We start from the raw sequence: 24448 nt of genomic DNA, 5'->3' as shown, positions 1-24448 counted from the left end.
AGGGATCTTATTTAATGTGGAAGTTAAAGCCTGAGGTTATGTTTGTGTTTATTTACTGGGTAACTCATATGTTTGCTATCTCTTACTATTTCATCTTTGAATCTGTGGTTTTACTATAAAATAAACCTTTTGTTTATTTTTACCCTAAGCAGGTCTCTGTGGTGCAAACTGTGTGGAGTGTGTGCACCAAAGAGACCTGATAACATAGGGGATGTGGGGTGAGCAGCTGGATTCACACCTTTGAGAGTGCTGAACCAAAGCGGGGAAGTTAGAGTTTCTGGTACTTACGAACTCAAGAAAAATGGATTTGGGGGGACTTTGGCAGGGCTATTGACTTACCCTGCAAGAAGTAACTAGGCTGCTGGACGCCAGAGCAGTGACGGCTCCAGGCACCAGTGCTCCAAGCGCATGCCTGGGGTGGCAAGCCGTGGGGGGTGCCCTGCCCATCCCTGCGAGGGTGACAGGCAGCCTTCGGTGGCATATCTGTGGGAGGGCCGCCGGTCCCACAGATTCAGCAGTGGGTACGTCGAAGCCACAGGACCGGCAGACCTCCCGCAGGCATGCCGCCAAATCCGCAGGACCAGGGACCTCCTGCAGGCGCGCCGCCAAAAGCTGCCTGACTGTCATGCTTGGGGCGGCAAAAAAAGCTAGAACCGCCCCTGACTAGAGTGACTTTGCGCTTGTGAACAGTTACTGGGGGTGTTAGGGATCTGAGCTGCAGTTGCACCGGTACCCCCAGGCTCCAGGGCAGGTGGTAACAGATTCCCTTAGTAGGGTTGTGAATTTTGGCTGAACATATTCCTAGAGGATTTTTCACAGGACATTATCTTTAATTAAAGGCTAACCCTAACTTCCTGGAGACTCCAGGACAATCCTGGAGGCTTGGCAACCTTATCCCTTACTGGTCTGGGTGTGCTCCAAAACATGATAAGGGGCGTAAGTGAAAGGCCATTTGCCTAGCTTGCTACAATACAGAACAAAACTTAACCAATTCATAGCAGTTGAGAAGCAATAGTGAAGAAAGGTAGCGTACATAAAAGCCTTGCCTGTTAAATATACATTTTAATACTCAGTAGATAATTGTACTGTTAGAGTTGCTTTATAGCATAGGGCAGGACTGAATTCCAAATGAGGTTTAAATCCAAACTTCAGCCAGCCTCTGAAATCGGTCTGAAATATCGCTGCGGTATATTAGCACATGGCGCATTGGCCTTTTGACACTTACAAATCTAATATTGCTCTTAATTCCTTTGGTAAGATGAGTTTGTTCTCCCAGCCTCCTCCCTCCCCTCCTCCAATTCCAACCCGGAGCTTTACAAGCTTTCATTTTATTTGGATTTCACAGCTGCAGCATCAGTGGCTTTGTTCTGTCTTTTAAAGATATTCAGCTGCCTCCGTATGGGGGCAGTAATGAATGAGCATCATCACCTCCAGAGCAACAGAAGAAATAAAAGCTGTGCCTTAAAAATGGAAATAATATGAGCTATGGCTAACCTCTGTCCTGAATGGAACAGAGAGAAGCAGGCATGCACTCGTTTCACTAGCTACGGCTTCCCTATCTGGGCGAAGCTGCAGTCTGAGCAAAGCCTTACTTGTGAATGGTTGCCCCTCTGTGCACTTCCTTAGCAGAAATGAACATCTGCTCCAGCATCATCTTGTGCTCCCAGCACATACACCTTCCAGATATCACCTTTCCTTTCATCAGCCGCTTGAGTGCTGCGGAGCATTCTAGCTTACAGCCGTTTAGAATGTGCCAGTACTGCTTCTGAATGGACCTACACGTAGAATACTGTCCACTGATTTCAATGGCCTGGAAATAAACCAGCTACAGCATGGCAGCTGCAGCACTGAGCCACAGGAACGTGAAACAATGATACGTGTTGCCTGTCACAAGCTGCTGACCTAACTTCTGTCCTCGGATGCTTGGGGCCAACTCCCACTGATGGTGGTGGGACTCATTTTAGTGCACCTGAGTACAGAAGAAGGTTAACAAAAAAAAAGTTTAAAGTAGCAGCATGGTCTTCCTGTTCCTGCGCTTCAGGTTCCATTCTACTCGTCACTAGCAGCCTGACCTTAAGTCGGGTGACTGGCCTGCAGTTGTTACTAGGGTTGAACATTGAATCCTCAAGGCTCGCCCTCCATCACTGAGGATGAGTGTTTATCGTTTCAGGCAGTACAGTATAGTCTGCCTAATTTGGTACATTTTATTTAAGCGGGCGCTATACACAGGGAAATGCATTTTTACTGTCTTCTCTTTGTTGTGCTTGTAGATCTGAGGCTGCTACCCCGAGACAGGAACATAACACTCTCTGCATTTGCTATGATTTATGGCATTACTGTGTTGCCATTATGTAATACACTGGCTTAGTATATGTGATTGAGTTTCCTCCCTTGAGGTTGGTTCCACTGATTATAAACACCCTGTGTCTTATTTCCAGGGGAAGGAGTTCTCTTTTAGCTGACGTAACAGGGGCTTATATTTTTTTGATACTGCAGGTACCAGTTTGATCAGTGCTGATTACTGTGGTATCTGTATGTAGAGGGCATGGTCTATTAAAAATGGAATTAATTCATAATGGTAAAGAGTATTTGGTTTTTATCAAATGCCTTTTGAGCATTAAAGCTCCTGTTAACATTTCCCTTCACTATCTTTGTTTTATTTGGACTGGTTTACTGGAAGAAAGTTGCCCTTTCATAAACAGGTGGCTTATGAGGCAAGAAGATTTGGAATTAGAGACGGTGGGCCCAGTAGTGACCACATTAAAGTGAGGGCAAAGCTGCCACAAATGGAGGAGCTGACAGTAGCTCAGCCTGTACTTTGTCATTTTAATGGGAGGAGGAGTGTAAGATGCTTCATCTACCCTTTGGCAGTGGAACTCTACTGAGGAATTAGCAAATAACATGGATTTGGATTGAGGCAGAGGTTCTTCAAGGAAGGATAGGGAACATCTTCTGAACACTGTATTACAAATTAAAATGTAGCAGGAGAACTGATGTTATTGTTCCTACACTGAATGGAGTTGATGGGAAAATTGAGGATCAACATTAAATAGTTGTCTGAACAAATTCTTTGATTACGACTACCCACATGCCAGACAGAATCTGGCCCTTATGATTGGCCTTTATTTTAGAAATGTGATATATGGGTGGTGTTGTCATTTGTATCATATTTTTCTGTCATTCTTTTTGTAATTTTACTCGGTGTTTTACTAATAGTTTCCTAAAAAGTGTTTATAAGCACGAATTTCATGGATGTACCACAGAAAATGACCAACAGAAAAAGTTCCTTTTTATTCTGGTAGCCTATGAACTACCATCACACCCTTTAAATCAAAATGGGGACTGTGTCACAAACATTGGCTCTCTGGAAAGCTACTGTGGGAGCCTAGCAGTTCACGTCATACTTTTGGACTGTATACTAAAGCTCATGCTCTTGCTGGGAGTGAAATATTTTTTTACAGAACAGTTTTGAAGTACAGGATTTTCCTTTTTTCTAAAAAACATAAATGAAAACAATTGTGTACTGTATCTTTAGTATGCTAAATTATGAAATCCTTTAGATAATAGAATGTTAGAAATAGCCATAATCCTGTTTTCCTCTCATCACCCAGTGAACATAATTTTAAAGAGAGGACCAGTGTAATTATATTTATATTATATTATACTTGGCTTGATTGCTTTGTTGATAAGAAGGAGAGGGGAAAAAGAGATCTGGATACTTATTTAATGAGCAACATATTTATTAAGCAGCACGTATTGTACATAATGCATTTGACTTTGTACGTAATGCATTAGGCTAACCTATTTTTAAAGCATTTTTTTTTTTTAATATTTTACTGCAGCTATTGCATTCCCCTTGCAGCTGTCCAGCTATTCAATCATTTGGGTGAGTACATCTATAGCAAATTGCTAAAGCATTAAGATGAACTACAATCGTCAGTGCAGGAACAGTCAATGTCAGCATCCACAGACTCCACGATGTCCTCGGCAGCATGTTTCCTGTCACTGCTCCTATGCCAGTCAGACAGGCTCACAGCAGAATCTGTCAGAGAAGCAAAGCCACATTAACCAACATCAAGCAAATTAACACTTGAAAATATTCCAAGGCAATATTATTTTGATGGCTGCCAACTCTTTCACCAGACAAAGAATATGGGTCCAATTCTGCCTCCGCCATTGACCTCTGACTGACCTATTTACTCGGAGCAGGATTTTCATCCGTGGTGTAATTACTATAATACCTCCCGAAAACAAAATGAATTGAATTTCATGATGCACAAACGTAGAAAGCAGGAGCTTGTAGAAGTGCTGGATGTGACTGCCCTTTAAATAGGAGCACTCTGTAGAAAAGCACATCAGCCATCTCTTTTCATGTTATCGCTGCCTATGGGGGCGGAGTGGGTGGGATGGTATTTCCGCTCTCTGTTTAAGTTCGTTCTGAAGGATAAGCCCTTTGAAGAATTTTCAGAGGTTCATAAACTTCTAATTAAAGTTTTCCATATATTCTCCAAACTGGCAGAGCAATGTCAATTTCAGTATTAACCTCACCAGGTTGCTTTATCAACAGCAGCTTTATTATATCATAACCCCCTACTGCTGAAATAATCTAAATGGAATAATCATATTCAACCTCCCAATAAACATTCTGAGCTGGTTGGAGGTTTAACATTGCATATGGAAGAATATTAGAACCTGCATTTAGGTTGTTTGCCTAAGTAGAATGTGCCAAGCTTCCATAATTTTATCTCTAGTTGTTTTGTCAGACATATGGGCAATATATTTACAACATACTATATTATACCAAGAGAAAATCCAGATCTGTTTGTATGGGTTTTGGCTGTATCAGTCATCCATACTCACTCAATGAATGAAATGTTAATGCACAATTTGGTGGACTTAAACCTCTCTGATAAACCTGACACACAGGTTTTGTATAAAGAACTACAAAACATGTTATCCTAGCATGATGCTTGAGCTGTTTATTATTAAATATTTAATATTTTAAAGTTAGAAAATGAGAAACCCTAAAGAGTTTGGTTTTGATTTGCTTTTGCTTAGCTTTTTCTCATTCCTTGGTCTTCTAAATTTTTGCAGCCTTTAGCCACATAAGTAGTCCTTACTGCTGCAAACAGTCTCAGTGGCATCAATGGAACTGCGTACCTGAGTAACGACAATGCAAGTGAATAAGAATTTGTAGGATCTGGTCCATCAGGCAAACTTGCCTGAAGTATAAACTGCAGGATTTGGCCACAGATTTCTAGGGCAATAGGGGGAATTTTTCCTCTCAGTTCTGCACAGCAGTAACTTCCCTGATATTATGCTCAACCTTCATGTGTTGGCCTCCCATTGCTGTCAGTGATGTGGGCTCCCACATTGTAAGGAGCAGAGTATCAGGGCTGAGTTCTCCCTGTGTGGAGCTGAGAGAAGAATTTTGCCCACATATATAGGAGTTCATTTTATGAACCTGGGAGAGATAATTGTGTTACCATCTCTGCTTCTGCTTCTGCTGCTACTTATCTGGCCCATCAAACAAAAACAAAAACAGGACATCTCTTAAAGAGTTCCATTGTAATGCTGTTGATTCCCAACCTGAGGAAAAGCAATCATGTTACTGAAGGACACCAATGGCATCCTCTACCTTCTTCCTCCTCAGGAAAATAATAATAATAATAATAATAATAATAATAATAATAATAATAATAATAATAAAAATAAAAAAAAATCTTGATAAAAGAGCAAGAAGCAGAGATGGTAGTGGGCTCCTGTGTCTGAGATTCAGTAAATGAACCAGAGAAACCTGCAGCTGCTGTGCAAGCATCAGTGACTATGACGACTGATTTGGCTGATTTTCTTCTTTTCATTTGGTGTGAGAATGAGACAAGTTTATTATAGTCTAGTAATCGGAAGCAGTGAGTGGCCTAGGGTGATGACACTTCACAGATATGGAACATGGACACAAAAGAAAATCTGTGAAACATGGATATGACAAGATTTTAGAGTTAGCTTGGCATTGAGGGTGTCTTTTCTTTTCTTAAAAGGATTCATCTAGTCACATCACATGGTGCTGTCAGTATGCTATTAGTAATCTCACTATGTTACTTTTCTTATTGGTTGTGTGAGATGGGCTGCCTACTGAAGAGATATATACCCAATGTTTTCGTGAACTGCTTTGGCATATTGGGAATTCTAATAATATCAGCAAAGCATGATGATCTTTAGGAACACTTTTTAAAATCAGTCAGAGAATACTAGGTTCTTCTTCTGGTGTTAACTGAGTTCTACGGAGCTAGGTCAGTTTACACCAGCTGAGGCGCTGGCCCAGAAGGTTAACATGCTGAACAGAGCTGTACTGGTAGGTGGCAGAACTATTTACTGCTATGGTACATGTGAGTTGTGTGATCAATTCCTGTATATTTAAGGATTTGGAAGTAATGCACCAGAAAAGAAGAAACTCTGTAGACATGAGGCCTGATTCTCCTTTCACACTTGTGTGAATTCAGACAATGGAGTTGCACTAGTGTCAAGCTGATATAAGTGAAAACAGAATCAGATCCATGCTTTTTAAAAATCTGATGTGTCTGAGAGTTAAATACCTTCAAAACCAAGCTGTTTTCTGAAATAGTCTGGAGAACACCTTAGCAATATGTTTTTTGCTGATGCATTGCACATGGGCAGAACATGGCAGCCTAATCACACTGCAGTCATGTCACATTACATGACTGACCTTCAGTTGCGTTTCTCATCTTGGTCTACATGAAATAGCAGATTGCAATGTGACTAAAAGGACTTTTTGTGGCTTATCACAACTCAGTGAAACATCTGCAGGGGCGGCTCTAGGGATTCTGCCGCCCCAAGCACGACAGGCAGGCTGCCTCCGGCGGTGCCTGCGGAGGGTCCACTGGTCCTGCAGCTTTGGAGGACCTCCTTCAGTGCCTCCGATGCCATGGGACCAGCGGACCCTCCGCAGGCAAACCATTGGAGACAGCCTGCCTGCCGCCCTTGCAGCGCCGGCATAGCGCCGCCCCCCCCCCAGTGACTTGCCGCCCCAAGCATGCGCTTGGCGTGCTGAGGCCTGGAGCCGCCCCTGAACATCTGGAAGACATGACACATTTTTATTGGTCACTGCTGCCCCTTTTGCCATCCCTAAGATTTTTTTCAGACAATACCATCTGCCAAATAATCCACATTGGCTTCTAGCTACCCATGATTGTAATTGTTTATGTAACATATTAATGGGGTTAGGAAATAGCTCTGAAAGCCAGGTGGGCTCGTAGGGGGTCTGTGTGGTGCTGTGCTATATCTTGACTAACTGATCTGACAGAGCTTCTCTGGTATGTGACAAAGAAAGTAAAACAAAAAAATCCTACCTTTTGGGAAACAGGAGAAGCCAACTTTAACTGAGGTTTTCTCAGTTGGAGTACATCCTCTCATACACTGCAGTATTTTGTCAACAGAGTAACATGTAGATTCCTTTCCATCAACAACAGGATGTCCCTTCAGTTTCACATAGCGGCGTTGCAGTTTACACCCTAAGAGGAAAACGAAAAAGTAGTTAAACCCTAAGGAATACAAAGGCTCTAATCTTTCTTTACAATAAGAAAAATCCATATTTTCTCCTCCGTTTTTAAGTACAACTCCCCAGTGATCCATTTTCACAACAGTAAAGGTGGCAAGATCATGACCATAGTTAGTGGGGAAAACTGATTTTTTGAAGGGGGAGTTGTGTTTAAAAACTAATGGCACAGTATGGCCCAAATGAAATCCTATAGTCCACTCTTTTAGAAATAGCACCTCTTAGGTTTGAAAGCTATTAAGAATAGGTGCTGTGTAAGAATAGGGACTGCTGAATTACATTAGGAAACATGTCAGTTTTTTGTGAGTGCATAAGTATGGCAGCATTTACATAATGATATCAAGACCAACTGTTGTAGTGGATGATTTTTATAATGGTACAATTATCAGCACTAAAAGGATCATTAACATTCACAAGATCCCACGTGCCATCTTGTTTTCTGACATGCTTATGAGTATGATCATGCTGCCACTAAAATCAATGGAAAGAGTCCATTTGACTCTATTGAGACTCTTTACAGGCCCAAAGTAAATGAAAATACCACACTGTTGGAGGGAGGGTAGTATTTTTATAAATATATGCAAGAAGACACACTTACAAAGTAAGAGTATTTCCCAACGTGCTCCCTCTCCCACCCTTTCTATCCAGATCCTCTGATGGGGTAAAATGGAATTGAAGTCAATGGTGCTATGCCAGTTTACCCCAGCTGAGGATCTGGCCCAATGTATTAAAATTCTCTGTCTGCTGAGTTTATGCTCTGTCTGCATAAGTAGTTTGTTTGATTAAATTAAGTCTACAGAGAACGAGCTGATTTAGTGCATGCTCCTGTTCTGAAGCAAATCAGTGGTGAAACTTCCACTGACCTCAGTGGGAGCAAGACCGGGTCTGATTTTACCAATCATGGATTAAGGAACTACTTAAGTCTGAGTAAATATGGCAGAATCAAGCCTCTGGTAGTAAACTGAATGTGAGAAAGAGGTCTTCACTTGAATACAGAGTATTCAACACTTCAGATTCATTGGAGAGTTTTAACTAACGATTAGTTATATAAACAGAAAATGAATGACAACAGCGGTCCTTCTTATTTTCAGGTATATGTTTCTTTTTACTTTCTGTATTTTTAGGGGAAAATGACATTTTAAGCAGAAATTGTTTTCAAATCTACTGACCTTTGGCACAGGTTTCTTCTACCAGTACCCATGAATGGACAAAAGCCGAGCAGCTGTGTGCCAGCCTACGATTGGGCATGAGGAGTTCATTTTGCTTTTGTCCATCATTATTTCCACAAATACCACAGGTCCTTCCTCTCATCCATGAAATGACAGTAACCTATAAAGATAACACATCTTTTCTGTCAATGCTACTGTGTTGGCCCATTACAATGCCAAGGTATAAAAGAGAAGGTGGCTAGTAATATAACAGATTCAGAAGTACCTTAAGTGTCGAGCCATCAAAAGTCACATTCGCCAGCCCTTGATCTGGAGCTTCTACTACAACTGTTGTTTCATTTCTATAAATTTTAATGTTTTCTGTAAAAGGATACAACAATTTACAGGTGGTTCCTCTACTTTGGAAATAGTAAAGAAATTATCTAATCTCAGGGATAATGTATATAATCATTAATTTTCATTTACAATGACTATTTACTATTTTCATCTGAACACATTTTTTGTGAAGAGGTGAGGTCAGAAATAAGAGTTTTTTCCTTTTTATTTGCAAAATGCTGCTTCTCTTGATCTACATAGCTGTCGTTGACTTTTCTGTCTAGTCAATAGAGCTAGCCTGATTTATGCCAGCTGAAGATCTGGTCCTAAATATCTAGCTTCCTCTATGATGTTCATTATCATGGCATTGCACCTACATATCAAAAAGTACCAACATATTCAAGCAGCTTTGAATGCAAAATGCTTCACATTTCAGGAGAGGATTAATTCTTATGCTTTACTGTGGCAAGCACACAATACAAATCAATATAATAATGGGCCTGATTCACTTATTAGTGAAAATTAAGAGTATGGCAGTTGAAGTCATGTATGTAAAACCAAAGTAAGTCACAGGAGTATCAGGCGCACAGTTTTTCTTAGTATTGATACACAATTATTTTTTACACCTCGAAGTCCTCATTAAGCTTGTAAAATATTTTGGCCTAGATAATATTTAGTCCTGCCATAAGTGCAGGGGCTAGACCAGATGACCGCTTGAGGACCCTTCCAATCCTACAATTCTATGATTCTATGTTCCTGTAAATATTTAATTTCTAAATAGTTTCTGGAAAGGTGAGTAACACACTGTACCTCTTTTATTTTGATACATATTGCTGCGCGTTAACACTGGCCCATCATTGTATGACACGAGGATAGAGGAAGACGGAGAAAGAGAGAGTCTGACGCTTCTTGAAAGAAGAAAACAAATGCGTTTAACTGTGGGAACATTGATGTAAATTACCAACACAGACACAGCTCCAGCTTCAGCATCCAAATTTTGAATATGCCCCCAAAGTTCAACACTGGTTGGGTTTAGGACTCTGGTTCAACACTTTCCTGGAAATGAGAAGCCCAAGGAGGTAGCTGCGTGGGGGCTGTTGATAAGCGTTACCTGAGAAATTGAAGAAAGAGACTAGAGGGCAGAAGAGGATTGCTGGTATTACGATTTAAGAAGTATCCATCTCAAGAATGATTACACTTACGATGAACTAATATTGATGTACACCTCCCTGGAGGAAGAGCGTGAATTGACTTTTCTTGTCGTGATGATGAATTTGGGGTGAGCAGTGCAGTCTTGAGCTACTACAAGGTCGCAGTCTTTATTGAATGAACATTTGTACTTCACTTTGTCAAATGTTTTGAAGTTTTCTTCCCTCACTTCACATGTGGCTGAAAAACAACAATAAAAATAAATGGCAGATGCAACTGTGCTTTGGAGATTGTCATGGAGATTTTGAAAGCTGCCCACGAGGTCTGAATGGCCAATTCCCATTAAAATCAATGGGAATTGGACAGCCAAATCTTCCTGGCAGCTTTTAAAATCTCAGCCTAAGTACACATACTTAAGAAAGGCAGGGCCGCAACATAAAATGATCAACCAGTGTGGAATTATACTGTTGTATACCCATCACCTTTTTTGATAAGCAGCTGAAAACAAACCATCTAGTGATAGTCTCATTTTAAAGACTCTGTTACTGTTACATTCCTGAGAAGCTAAAAGCTGAATCCATGACAAAAACTAGTAGCATTTCTCCAAATTTTGCCACTGTTTGTAATAAGTATCATTAGAATTAGACAGACCCAGTCCTACTAAAAATCATGAAGTCTCCCTTCTAAGGAAAATAAATAGGATTGGAAAACTCATGTCCCTGCCCTAACCACCAGGTCATCCCTCTCGTGGTGGGGATGACAGCCTCTTGGAAGTGACAAAAGACAGAGTTTACAGTGCTTGTAACCACTTGGGATCTCTGTGTGAAACCCATGAATTCCAAACCATGCAAACAGACCTGAACTCCCTGCGCCCCCTTCCAACAACTGCTGAGAAGGCATCTCCTGTGATTGGGGTAAGGGTAAAGATAAGGGTTGCCAAGTTTCCCCAGAAGAACACTGCTTGAAAAGACCAAGCCCAAAGCTGACAGGAGACAGAGTCACTGGAGGTGCCAAATTTTAACTACTATAAATAACCATTGCTCATTTATCAGGGACTAGACCAGTACGGAAGTAACATTTACATTGATCTTCTTTAGCTATCAGTGAAGATATTTCTGAAAGGAAATTCCAAGCAGTCACTTCTTGAGCCTGAGAAGCTGGAGGTGGGCTCACAGGCAAAGCAAATGGAAGTGGGAAAGCCTCATAGTAAAGGGTTAGCTGAAAAAGAAGCAATGAAAATGCCTTAGGATATGTTTAGTCATACAATTTGGTCAATCATACAGGCAAAAGGACCCCCCCTTGTTAAAAATTCCCTAAATATGTATTTGTATAACTGGAGTCATTACAGTCTTCCCAGGACATTGTGGGCACCCGAACCTAACATATATATTTTTATAAGCTCATTATATTTTATTTTATTAAAAAGAATAGGAATACTTGCGGATAAAGACTAACATGGCTGCTACTCTGAAACCTTTTATTTTATTATCACTTGAGATTGTCTTTAAACGATCATTTAAAGTGATAGGGACTTAAGATGAACAGATGATGTTTACAGTATTGTCAAATGATTTCCTTAAAACGAAAAACCAAACCAAACAAACCACCACACCACAGGGTGGCTGAATAATAAGTTATCTGTGCCTTATCCTGTCCCACTACAACTAGGTACAGCAGACTAAATAGTATGTGTTAGCTGGCAGTCTTACAGAATGAAAGTTGGCTTGATGTGATTTTGGTTAAGTTTGCATACCATAGTGAAAGACACATTAAATATATCTAGATAAACAGGTCATATACCACTCCCTCATTATCACATATGAAAACCCCCTGGAAAATTGAAGTACAAGGGTAGGTTAAGGACACGCTTACTTCCTTTATGGGAAGCCAAGCTATTGTTAAATTACACCAGCCCCACCAGGGGACATTTTTCATAAAGATGCACAGGGATTTAGTGGACAAAGACCAATTAATCAGTTGGAGTCTGCAGACTACATCTGTGCAGGCTGCTGGCAAAACATAGCCCTTCTTGTTTGTTCAGAGGAGTGCTTCATTTGGGAGTTGCAAGGTTTGAACAGTGAGTCATGGACTGCAAGAAGCACTGGGCTGTAGGACTCCAGCATCAGACAGCATATAGATGTAAGTAAGATTAAGCACTAGCCATAGTCTTCCTCAGTGCATCCTTTGTAAGTCACATTCCCCATACTCCTGAGAGTCCAGGATAAAAACAAGCAATGTGTGGGCAGGATGGGCATATCTGAGGTGATATCAGCTTCGGTGTTACCCTCCACGTACAAATGAAGCCTTTGGCTAAAGGCTTGCCTTTGGGCATTACTCTGCCGGCAGAGTGAGTTGGTTCTGTGGAGTTCGTGGTTCTTTCATTATGAAAGGATCGAGCTCCCAAGAACTTCAAGTAATTCTGATCATGTTTTTATCTTGTGCTTTATGGCACACTACAGGATCAAGCCCTGTGTTTTCAAGATCTACGGTGGCTTGTGTAAGAGGTCAGGTTCTGCATTTCTCCTTTCTCAGAATTAGCCTAGATGTATTACCCAAAGTCAAACTATACAACTAAAAAGTATATATGGAAAAACAAACAAACAAAAGTGGGCCTGGTATACCCACATACCCCAGGTGCCTTTACGACTGTATTAATTGTCCGTGGTGAAGTTGCAGCTGCTCTTACTACAAGCTCCTGAGAAGGATTTTTCTGATACACTTCTGAGAAGCCCATCAGGAATGCTATTCCAGGAACAAATTCCATAGCTCTAGAGATAAACAAGATGTGACATACTCAGAACATTCACAACACCAACCAATGTAACAAGAACAACACAATAAATGACAAGGTAGCAGACTGCATACGTTATAGTTGTCCTCCTTATCCAGGATGGAAGTTTTGTCCAAGACACCTTCACCTGTACGGCTGGATTCCTTGAAATTTGGCCTGTGGAAGCTCTTGCTTCAATTCTATACTCCCGGCATTCCTTGCCCCACCTGAACCTGGCCTTCATGAGGAAGAGAAAAAGTCATTAGAATTTTGGAAATGAAATCATATTAAAAAAATCTGTTGTCATATCAAAATACATGATCTCTTTATGAAACTTCAGTGAAGTCTTCAAAGCTCCTAACTCATTCACTAAATATACTTGTGGAGGAGCTTTGGCTGCATTTGGAGGAATATGGGAATGAATGGGAAGGGTGGTAGGCCAGGCTGAATGTTCCCATTTTGAACATTCAAAATCTTGCACTGAAACATGACCTAGAATTCTGCAGTGTGACATTTTGCTGAGATTCATTACATTTTGCAAATTCATCATCAATCTGTATATTTAAAAAAGAAATGGCATGCTCCTTCAGAAATTTCACTTTTACAAAAATGGCTGGTTTTGTAAAGATAAACAATTTTCACTACTGACAATTCTGATGAAATCTTGAAACTGCAGCCACAAAATGCAGAAGTCTGGAGATCACTATACATGTACATAGCTCTGCAAATGAAGGCATACACAACTGGGGCACGTGGGCATTGCTGTACAGAGAGGCTTGAAAATAGAAACTGCAAACACAGTGCCCTAATTCCAATGCTTTAGGCATCAACTGAACACCCAGCAAGACTTCAGCACATCCCTTATGTGGAAAGAAGGAAACAAAATGTCCTTGAAGTGGCAAGGTGGGTGAGGTAAAAATTTGTATTGGACCAATTTCTGCTGGTGTGAAAGACAAGCTTTTGAGCAACACAGAGCTCTTCTTCAACGCTGGGCAAGGTACTCTGAGGAGCATAGCCAAATGCAAGATGGAACACTTTGTCTCTCTAATATCCTTGGACCGACATAACAACTATGTTGCACACAACATTTGAAGAGGCTGTCATTTGAAATGCATGTATAAAGAAAGGAATGGGCCAGATCCTCAGCTGTTGAAAATTGGTACTTGAGCTGGTCAAACATTTTCATATTTTCATACTTTCACTACAAATGTTTTGCAAACAAATTTTGAAAATTTTCACAAATTTATTTTCCTGTTTTTCAGAAGGCTTATAAAGGGGGTTGAATTTTTTCAAAAATTCAAAATTTTCATGAAAAATATTTGCGGAAAATTTGACTTCCTTGTTTGACTGTCTCTAATCAGCACAGCCATCTGGTTATTTGATACCTGGGCGCCTTTTAACGCTCTAACTCGATGAGCTAGTTGTATCTTTACCTGTGCTTTGAGAGGCAATACTACAGAATCAGCACATGCCTTCCAGTTAGTTTCAGCCAGCTGAACCACAACCAGCTGCATATCGACTTTGGCAGCAGCAGAGTTAACATATGCTGTGGCTTGGTAACCTTGATTTTTGTTGTCACTCCTAACTGCCCGAGCCACAATGGTGAGCCCAGGTGGAAGTACGTCTCCCAGGAAATTGGGCTGAAAAACAAAACAAAAATGACAATGCTTAAATACACATGTATATTCAGTGGTGACCGTTGGATTCATTTTATACTGCACCGATAGCCGTACAGCAGTACAGAGCCTGGGCTGGTTGAGAATGAACATAGTTCCAGACTCTGATTGTTATTTCAGAGTAAGTTTTGGTGGGTTAATCTCTCTTTTTATTTCAGTAGAATAAAGAATTTTAAAAAGATGCAGCTGTCTTGTCAGGGGCGGGGGCATGCCACAGGGGGCGCTCTGCCGGTCGGGGGTCCGCTGGTCCTGTGGGAGGTCCACCAGAGGCGTGGTACCGGCGACCGGCAGAGCGCCCCCCCACGGCATGCCGCCGTGCTTGGGGTGGCGAAATGTCTAGAGCCGCCCCTGTGTCTTGACACAAGATCCACAACTTACTTAAGACATGTCAATGGACTTATTAAGATTTTGTGTATTATTTTTAATATTTAATAGATTTCTAGAACATTGGATATTACCATAGCAATATATTCATTCAGAAGCAACTCCTCTGAGCCATAATGACAGTTGTGAGTTTCTGATTAATTGCAGTATTCATACAATATTATGAATCCTTTGGATATTTCACTATGTAGTTGGCCAGGCTGGTATATTATTATTAAGATACATTTACTTGGAATGGATTCAGAATACCACACTAAGGATTGTGAACAGTTAGTGAGCTAACTGGTGCTTATGGAAATGTTTGTTTCTCTCTAAAAGTAATGGATCAGTTTTACTGAGCACATGGCCAGATTTTGTCTCTCTTACACTGGACTTACACTGATGACTTCCGTGGCTCTATTCTGGAGAGTAAGCATTGCAAGACCAGGATTTAATATTTAAATGAATAGGTGGGTATTTTTCATAGCTCTTGATGACTATATAAATCATATAGGACGCATGCCTAAGTTGTGTTTTTCAGTAGAGCTGGTTGAAAATTTTCTGTCAAAACAGTTTTTGATGGAAAATACCTTATCAATGACATGGACATTTTCACCAAAAATTTTAATTTTGGAGTTTTCATTAAAAAATTGAAAATCTTTTCATTTCTAGCCACCCAAAAGGAAACTTTTCTTTGAAAGTTTTTGACTGCTGAAAACTCCAAAAAAAATATTGAAAAATTTAGTCAAGAAAGAAACTTTAAAAATCTTTGTCACAATTTTTTACAGGAAAGAAATCACTTCTGGTTTTCAGCTTGTAAATAAAAAGATCTCCCTGTAGGGCATTTTCTGGGGAGCAATGACTCATTGGGGTTAATGGCTAGAGGCACAGGCAAGGTCAACAGTGCCCCTCACACAGTCTAATTCCCAGGCAAAGACAAAATTTCACCTCATGTGCAAAGCTAGAATCACTGCTGCTGCTGCTGCTACTGCTGCTGCTGCTGCTGCTGCTGCTGTTCCTGCTGCTACTCTCTCTGGTGCTGCTGCTGCTCCGGTCCCTGGAGCTGCTGCTGCTGCTTCTGCTGCCTGACTGAGGGGAAGATGATGATGAGCTGCTTGACGCCGCCTGACCTGGATTCTGTAGAAGAGAAACAGGTGAAAGACTGTAGGATAGGTACACCTCTACCTCGATATAACATGACCCGATATAACACGCATTAGGATATAATGCGGTAAAGCATCGTTCCGTGGGGGGCGGGGGGCTGCGCACTCCGGTGGATCAAAGCAAGTTTGATATAACACGGTTTCACTTATAATATGGTAAGATTTTTTGGCTCCCAAGAACAGCGTTATATCGAGGTAGAGGTGTATATGGACAAATCCAGCTCTTCTCATGAAAACTCCCTCTCCTAACTGGAAACTCTTGTGTCAGTAATCAGACACTAGGTCACACGGAGGTACCTAAGCAGTGTAACATCTCATTGTAAAACTAGAGCTGGTTAAAAATATTTGATTTGTATGAAAAAGGGCAGGATTTTTTTCATTATAAATTTCACAAAACCGTTTTCCTATTTTGTGACCAGCCCTAATAACAAGAACTTTACAGGAAAAATCCATAAAGCCACCACATTATCCTCCTCATTTAAGTACCTCATTTAAGTACACCTCTGCTGTGATGCACACAGAATCTGCCTTCTGATAATGTCTAGGTAGGTGGCAAACTCTTATTACTGCTACTGATTGTCTAAGAATTCTGCACATAGCTAGTCTGTGCTAAAACATCTTATCATTTTGTTATCCCTTTCTCCTTCCCTCCCCCCACCATGCCACACCTGCTTGTTGTTTACTATATGGTTCTACACCTAACTCAGAATAGCCTTGATCTTGTTGAGGCTTCTAGGGCTACAGCAATATGAAAGTATTATAATAATATTATCAATAATAAAAATGATTATCAGTCCATTGTGGCTGCTCTAGATGACATCATAGTATTTGTCACATTCTGACATTGGATATTAAATTATTTGGGGTCACTCACTCTTCAGAATGTCCATGTGAAATGAACATAAAAGTCATTTTTCTCCTCCTATCTTCCCAGTGGCTGCTCTACAAGTCCTCTCCCTTCAAAGTGCTCTGTTTAATGCCATATCGTCTATCTCATCACATGCTAACATGTCTTCCCTTAAGACATCCCACAACTTTTCCTTTAGTTAGCCTCTCTGTCTATTTTCTTCCTTCTTCATCTGTTGGACTCTCCTACAAATGTCTCAAACATATACATTCCTCATGTGGTCTTTCTTACTTATGCCACTCATCCATCTCAACATTCACGGTTTTCTGTGGAACAGGTCACTTGCTCATATTTCTTCTTTGAAGCCCAACCCACAGCGCCAGACCTTAAAACTGGATGGACTAGTTTTATAGACTCCCTTTTAATCTTACTTGTATTTTCCTGCCACATATTACACCACTTATCTATCTCCATTAGAGCCAGGCAATTATTACCCTAGCTCTAATTTCACCGTCTACTTCCTCATTTTCTGGAACCCAGATACTTGACATTTTGTGGTTTTGGTGTTGCCTGTCCATCTAGTTTTAGGAATAATTCTTCAGTGGTCACATTATTAAAATTAGATACCATATATTGTTTTTCCTCTGCTTATTTTGAGTCCATCTCTCCTACACATCTCTCTATTTATAAAGATCCTCTTCTAAACTATCTTTCTCCTCACTGAGTAGAATGTTATAATCTGCAAAAAAAGGTGCATCAAAGTGCTTCCTTCTTTTGTATGTTCCTTGTAAGGGTATCCACGATGAGGATAAACAAGAAAGGGCTCAGTGCTGAACCCTGATTCACTCCCACCTTTACCGATTGTTCTCTTTCACTGCTAGGAAGTTCTGACTGTTGACATTGCACCTACATATATGGCTTGAACAAGCTGCACACAAAATTCGGTATCATTTTCTCTTTTGCACACCTTCGGACAACTTTCCTGGAAACTTGGACAAAGATCAATGAACACTATGTGAATATTTCCCCTCTTCTCTCTGAATTTTTTTCACTAGCTGCCTCAGCTCAAAATCAGCATCTATTGTCAATCTTCCTGGCACGAAGCCATATGGGTTTGCTCTAATATCTGCTTCACTTCTTAGTTTAATGATCATTAAAGTAAACACTTAAATATTGGACTTACCAAATGGGACTTGAAGCGGAGTCGGTACATTTCTGGAACATGCTGTTCCTGCAAAATTCCAAAACAAATTATTGCCTGCAATGATTCAACAAGAATCATATCACATTCAACTATGATACATTAAAAATGGTTACCCAGTCCTCAGATGAGTCATAACTGCTGCGACTGGTCCATTGAGACTTAGCATATTTCCTCTCATCTTTTCTATCAGTTTTGCTGAAAGGATACCACTCCTTGGAACGCTTTTTGGCATCATAGCGAGTTTTATCCGCATTTTCACTGCTGCTGCTGGTGCTGCTGCTGCTGCTGGGTCTGCCGATGGTGGTTTCACTGCTGCTGCTACTGCTGCTGCTGCTAGAGCTGCTCTGCTGTTTGCGTGCAGCCTTGGAATATTTCTTCTCAGGAGAACCTCTCTCTTCATCAGCACTAGTAGCGTGTACAGTAGGTGGCTTCTTAGAATGTGTCTTAGCTGTATATCTTCCTCCAACAGCTTCGCTGCTGCTGCTGCTGCTGCTGCTGCTGCTTTTCCCAAATGGAGATAACTTCTTTACTTTGGTTTTAGAATGCCCTTTGCTGCGGGGCCATTTCTGCTCATGTTCCTCTTGCCCCTTCTGCTGTTTCCTGCTTGGTGGGCCCAGTGAATCGTCAAAGGAAGATACATCTTTCTTCAGATTTATCCGGTCACCTGCCTTACGCTGAGAATCACTGCTGGACTGGCTGCTGGATGAGCTGGAGCTGCTGTTGCTGCTGCTGCTGCTGCTGCTGCTGCTAGAGCTGGATGATGATTTTTTGCCTTTTCGGATAATGAGTGATTTTTCCTAGTCGAAGAAATGAGCAGAGAAAGACAATTATTATTCTGTTCACTTGTGGAAGTTTACGTAAAATGCTCTTCTGAGAGAAAGAAGTCTTTCTGCTGTCCTTCAGAAAGCAAGGTCTAGTCCCGAAATAGAAACATCACCTCTGTTTAGAACATGTTTTAGTGATGTCCACATGGGATGGTGCTCTGAACCAATACATTTAGATGATTATGTGTAGAAGTTACCGTGCACAGAATTATGCATGACTGAAGTTAATACTGTATGATGTTTTATTTCCTACACTATCTAAAGTACTAAGTTTGCCTTGTTATTATCACTTTATTTACTATTAAGAGTGTACCAAGTGTGTGTATATTGGCCTCTGCAAGTCTAGAAGTGTATATATTAGATAAGTACCTGGGTTTGGACTGTGGGATCATCAAGGATTTTCTTCAGTTTTTTAATTGCCTCTTTGTCAGAAGCCAGTTCAGTTTCCGCGTCTTCAAATTTTACTAAACGCACCATTTTTGCAGCAGCCTGAGCACCTGCTTGGATTGTTACTTGTATTTTCTCAATTGATGACCCTGTATGGACTGACATTACATGGCAATTAATATCACTGTTGCTGGTTATTGTTATTAATAGTAGCAAAGGACTACACTAGCCGTAGTATTGTATAACAGTATTGTTCCTGTTTTTTGTTATTAATAGCAGTAGAGGACTACAATAGCCCAGATTGTGCCAATTTCTGCTTTTATATTGTATGTGGGAGATAAAGCAACATTTTTTTTTGCAGTTATATTTGCATTTGGTGAAAATGGATATTTCTGGTATTTAGTGACTTTAATAGTGTGTCATGCAAATTGAACTTACATACATTTTTCAGTGTTGAGCATGATGCTAGATTCATTTCAAGTGAATAAAAAATTGCAGATAATTCAGTCAGCACATCCAGGTCACTGGAATAAATTGCTTTTTTGACCAGAGTTTATTGGCGGTGCCTTTCTTGGCAACTGCTCTGATAAGAGAATTACTTGTTGCCATATCGGTCTTGACAAATTAACATTAATTTTTGTGTTTATATATTAATTAATTAGATATTGTGCTTGCCTCTGGATATTTAAAGGATGGTTCAGAGTTCAGGCCACTAGCCTGGGACTTGGGAAACCTTTGCTCAATATCTTTCTCTGTTACAGATTTCATGTATGACCATGGACTAGTCATTTAGTCTCTCTGGGGTGTCGTGACGATAAATATATTAAATATTGTAAGGTGCTGAGATACTAAGATAATACGGGCCATGAAAGTGCCTAAGATAGACAAATATTTATTAGTTTCTCTCAAGACAATAGTATTTACCCGGTTTGCAGGTAAGTTTAAAAGCATTCTCCCCAACCAGATAATAGAGAGGAGCCTTTCTGATAAATGCAGCATTCACACTTTTTCTTTCTGCGCAAATTTCAACTCCAAATGTACTTGCATTGAAGCACATGGAACGAACAGATGGTACTTTCTGTTGGGATGATTGTCCAGCTGAATAGATGTTTCCTGTTGAAATGATTTCTGAAGACAGTCTACCCTATTGTGTAATAAATACATGTCAATGTTAGATTCTGTGATGCCAATAATAAAAAATATCATCAAATTGTTAAGTCTCCTGTTTTAAGAATAGATTCCTGTATGTTTTATAGAGGTGATTAATTGATCTGCTTGAGATTCTGGTTGTCTGACATGGAATGACCCTTTTGTCAGCTGGTCAAATTGGCCATGTCATCTCATGGTCAAGTAGGCCATGTCATCTCACATTTATGGTATCTATTTAGAATAGAAGGGGAAGGAGCATCAGGATTTAAGGCTGGAAAATGGAGTTCCACCTAATCATGCTAATTAGTTTATTTTGCTTTGTTTGTTCAGTGATTCAAGCTATGTTCACTGAATCCCAGTATCTCAGTAACCCTATAATGACTGTAGAAGTTCTAGACAAAAAGAAATTTATAGTATGGAATTCTGTCCTACAATAAATATTGAGCCAAATTGTGGAGCCCTTACTCAAGTCAATGGAGCATTTGCCTTGATAGGGTTCTAGTAAGGACTACAGGATTCATCAGCTAAGAAAGCCACAAAGATCTCCTAGATGGCCAAAGTGGATGACATTAGAAAGTGCTTCCCCTAAGCATTCCATATAGGGCAAACAATGGTTCCAAAGGACCCACTGAATTACAGTTAAGAGGTTGGATCTAAATCTGTGCAATGCAATTTATGGTTTCCCTGAGCAATGAAGCTAACAGCTACAGGGACAGAACCATGACTTTCCACCAGCCAGGTGCATGGTGCCTCTTTAAATGTAGTAAAAGGTTTACAATCAATTTTACTTTTTCAGAAATGAGTAAATACTTCACATTTTGTGGACTACCTGACAAAATTCCTGAGTTGTCAGAGGCATACTCTAAAAATAGAGCTTTTAATGGTAGCTCTTTCTTTTGTAGGTAAATTTCAACTATGCTGGGAATCATCCAAGTTAGGCTTATCATTTAGTTACTGTTCATTTAGCATCAGTTCAACAGTCAGGGCCAGACTGGGTGCTGCAGCTCTCCGCAGATGCAGCAGCGAGACATAGACTAGGAGGATTCAGCTTGTTTCAGTGCCACAGGGGCTGCTCTACCTTATATACTCCTTGGGGAATTCTGCACCACTGCATGCATGCATAATTAATAAGCCATGCATAGGTTTAATTTCTTGCTGAGAAAAAAGCTTCTGCTGAAAACTTGCTGCAGTTCTCCCTTTTGTCCACCAGAGGACGCTGTGGCAACAGAAGGCAGCAGCTCCCAGCAGAAAATAACTTCTGCAGTTCCACGTTTTGCCCACCAGAGCGCGCTGTGGCACTAGAACACAGCAGCAGCTCCCAGCCAGCTAGGGAAGAAAAGAGCCTTCACAGCAGACCAGGTCAGGAGACAGGAGCTATGAGGAGACAGACAGCGTGAATGCTGGCGGGGTCAGACAAGGGCTCATAAGGGCTAGTGGGGGAGGATAGACTGGGGCAGGGGCTGAATGGGAGTGGAGGCATAGGGCCATGGGGAAGGGAGGTGCAGCGCCACATGGTGATGGGGGAGGGGGTGCAGAGCTACATAGGGACATAGGGTGTCTGAGTGGGGGCATAGAGACTCATGGGGATGAGGCGGGGGTGTAGGGCCACATGGAGGTGGGGAGAGTAGATGTCTGAGTGCAGTTGGGGAGACACGTGGACAGAGGGTGCAAGGACACACGGGGATGTGGGGAGTGGGTGTCTTAAGTGGTGGTGCAGGGACACATGTGCCTGACTGAATGGAGGAGGCCAGCCAGGATCTGTATGGGGGAAGCTCCCTAACAGTCCCTCTCCCCGCCCCCCCCCCCCCGTTCAATACTTTTCCTACCCATACCCAACAACCCTCCAAGTTCACACCCAAGCTCCTTCTCAGCAATTATTTCCCTCTCACTCAGATCCTCTGTTACCTCTGACTCCCCCCAGCCCTTGCACTGCTTCTGGGGGTGTGTGGGAAATATGGTTCTGTATTGTAGTTTAAACAAATTATTACTCAAAGTTCTGTATTAATATGCATAGTAAGTAATCTATTTGTCAAAAAACATTTTCTGAATTTTTTTTTTGTCTGTTACACACAAACTTGCTGACAGGTATTTTGAAATAAATGACCAAAAATATTTGAAACTGGTGTGATTATATTGGGTTATTTTGACAAATAAAATATGCAGAATTTTGCAGAATTTGAAAATATTATGTGCAGAATTTTTCATTTTTTGACGCGGAATGCCCCCAGGAGTACTTATAGCAGCCTCCCCATGATTGCCTATAGGCTTTGCCACACAAAGCACTATGGCCACTCTCCTTTGGACCCCCATCCCACCCATGAACCAATTGCCAACATACCCCTCTGGCAGAGGCTGTGAGAAGGACAGTACAGTGTTGTGTGTGCCATCCCTTGTTGCTCTTGCATTGGAGGAATTCTCCACAGGGCCATTGTGTCTCCTATACATTACTAGAGCATCACAAAGATGCTGGACTAGGAAGCCCTTAGTGAAAACTGTGTCCCACAAATGGAATTATATTCAATCACTTGACTTGTCACAAAAACAGACATTCATCCCTGAACCAGAAATGTCCCATTCCTCAACATCAGATTTCAGTTCTACTTGTTGAATAATCCACCCATCGACGCATGGAACATTTTGTAACCCTCTGTTAATTTACAGGAAGGCTACATGAGAGTTACAATGCATTTAAAGGGTTGTGGGCCTTTCCCATAGGAAACTGCAAAAATTAATTATTCAAGACAATGTTATGGTTTCTAAAAACAATTATGTTAGCCTGACACTGTGGTTAAATTCCAGATTTTTGTTATATCATTACTATTGGGTTATTTTTGTCCGAAGGTTGTACTTGACTCATTTTGAAAAAAATAACGGGTCAGAAATCATTAATACAAATTCACTTCTGGATAAAGGAGATAATCTTACACTGATCAAAAAAACAAAAGGAGTGTTCAAAATCCAATATATATTACCCTTATTTTATCACTCTCGCTTGATGCGGAACCTGAATCGAAGGACAGCTTCATTATGTCAGGCACTGTCTCAGGTAGAAGAACCGGCGTCATCTTAGTGCCAGCTAAGTCTTCAAGATTTCGTGTAACAGCATATGTCTTAGACCTGCAGAATAAACATGAAGGGGAATGTTGTATCGATAAGCACTTCTGAGGAAAAGATCTGAATTATATCTTGTGGCATGTACTTAGCAACAAACATCCTACCTTGCAAATTACTTCACAGATATTTACAGAAGTCATCCTGCTAGTGAGATTGTCAAGCCCTATAAAGGCTGCAGAGAAATGTAGACCAACATTTTCAAAGCTGGGTGCAAAAATGTAGGCCCCTCTGTTCATACTTAGATTTTCAGAGGTGCTGTACACCTGCCTGCAACAATCTTTGAAAGCAGTGGGCTCTGTGCATGTAAGCACATTGGAAAACGGGGCCTGGTGTCTAGCTGTGGATTTAATTGCTTAGCTTTTGGCTCCCATGTTTGGAAATTATGGCCTTCTTTCTAATTTTCAAAATTGTACATAGCCTAGAAAAGACTAGCACTTGGGATGCTTGTTTCTAAACTGTTACTTCATCCTCTCTTTTTTATAATTAAAAATAATAAACACTAGGGAAAGTACACCATGAAATGTAAATTCTTGTGTGACATTTATTAAAAATGCGATTGAAGAGAGATGCCGAGAGTCACCTGAATAAGACATCCGCAACTTTCTGCAACTGCATTATTGCTAGAATCATTGCTTTTCCCAGACCAGGAATGGTCAGAACTTCATTTACATAATAATATTCAGTACCGAGGTTCCTAAGCTGTTGTCTGTGGACTGCTGGTGGTGCAAGAGCACTGGGATCAGGT

General features: G+C 40.8%; 1 protein-coding gene across 1 annotated transcript in view; it reads right to left on the bottom strand.

Moving 5' to 3' along the window:
* Positions 1-3756: 3756 nt before the first annotated feature.
* The window catches only part of LOC115656779 (vitellogenin-1-like), a 56312-nt gene continuing 35620 nt past the window's right edge, over positions 3757-24448 (bottom strand). The window contains exons 21-36 of the mRNA XM_030573928.1: positions 23562-23706; positions 20365-20584; positions 19423-19598; positions 18343-19026; positions 18209-18256; positions 15964-16152; positions 14410-14616; positions 13072-13214; positions 12836-12974; positions 11289-11424; positions 10260-10446; positions 9868-9965; positions 9008-9102; positions 8743-8902; positions 7368-7529; positions 3757-4042 (exon numbers count right to left, since the gene is read on the bottom strand). Coding sequence (XP_030429788.1) covers positions 3918-4042; positions 7368-7529; positions 8743-8902; positions 9008-9102; positions 9868-9965; positions 10260-10446; positions 11289-11424; positions 12836-12974; positions 13072-13214; positions 14410-14616; positions 15964-16152; positions 18209-18256; positions 18343-19026; positions 19423-19598; positions 20365-20584; positions 23562-23706 — 2914 coding nt within the window. The 3' untranslated portion in view covers positions 3757-3917. The remainder of the gene's footprint in view (positions 4043-7367; positions 7530-8742; positions 8903-9007; positions 9103-9867; positions 9966-10259; positions 10447-11288; positions 11425-12835; positions 12975-13071; positions 13215-14409; positions 14617-15963; positions 16153-18208; positions 18257-18342; positions 19027-19422; positions 19599-20364; positions 20585-23561; positions 23707-24448) is intronic.

The sequence above is a fragment of the Gopherus evgoodei genome, chromosome 8 (genome assembly GCF_007399415.2).
Source record: "Gopherus evgoodei ecotype Sinaloan lineage chromosome 8, rGopEvg1_v1.p, whole genome shotgun sequence".
Lineage (NCBI taxonomy): Eukaryota > Metazoa > Chordata > Testudines > Testudinidae > Gopherus > Gopherus evgoodei.
The sequence above is the reverse complement of the archived record's forward strand: the minus strand, read 5'-3'. Positions and strand labels throughout refer to the sequence as shown.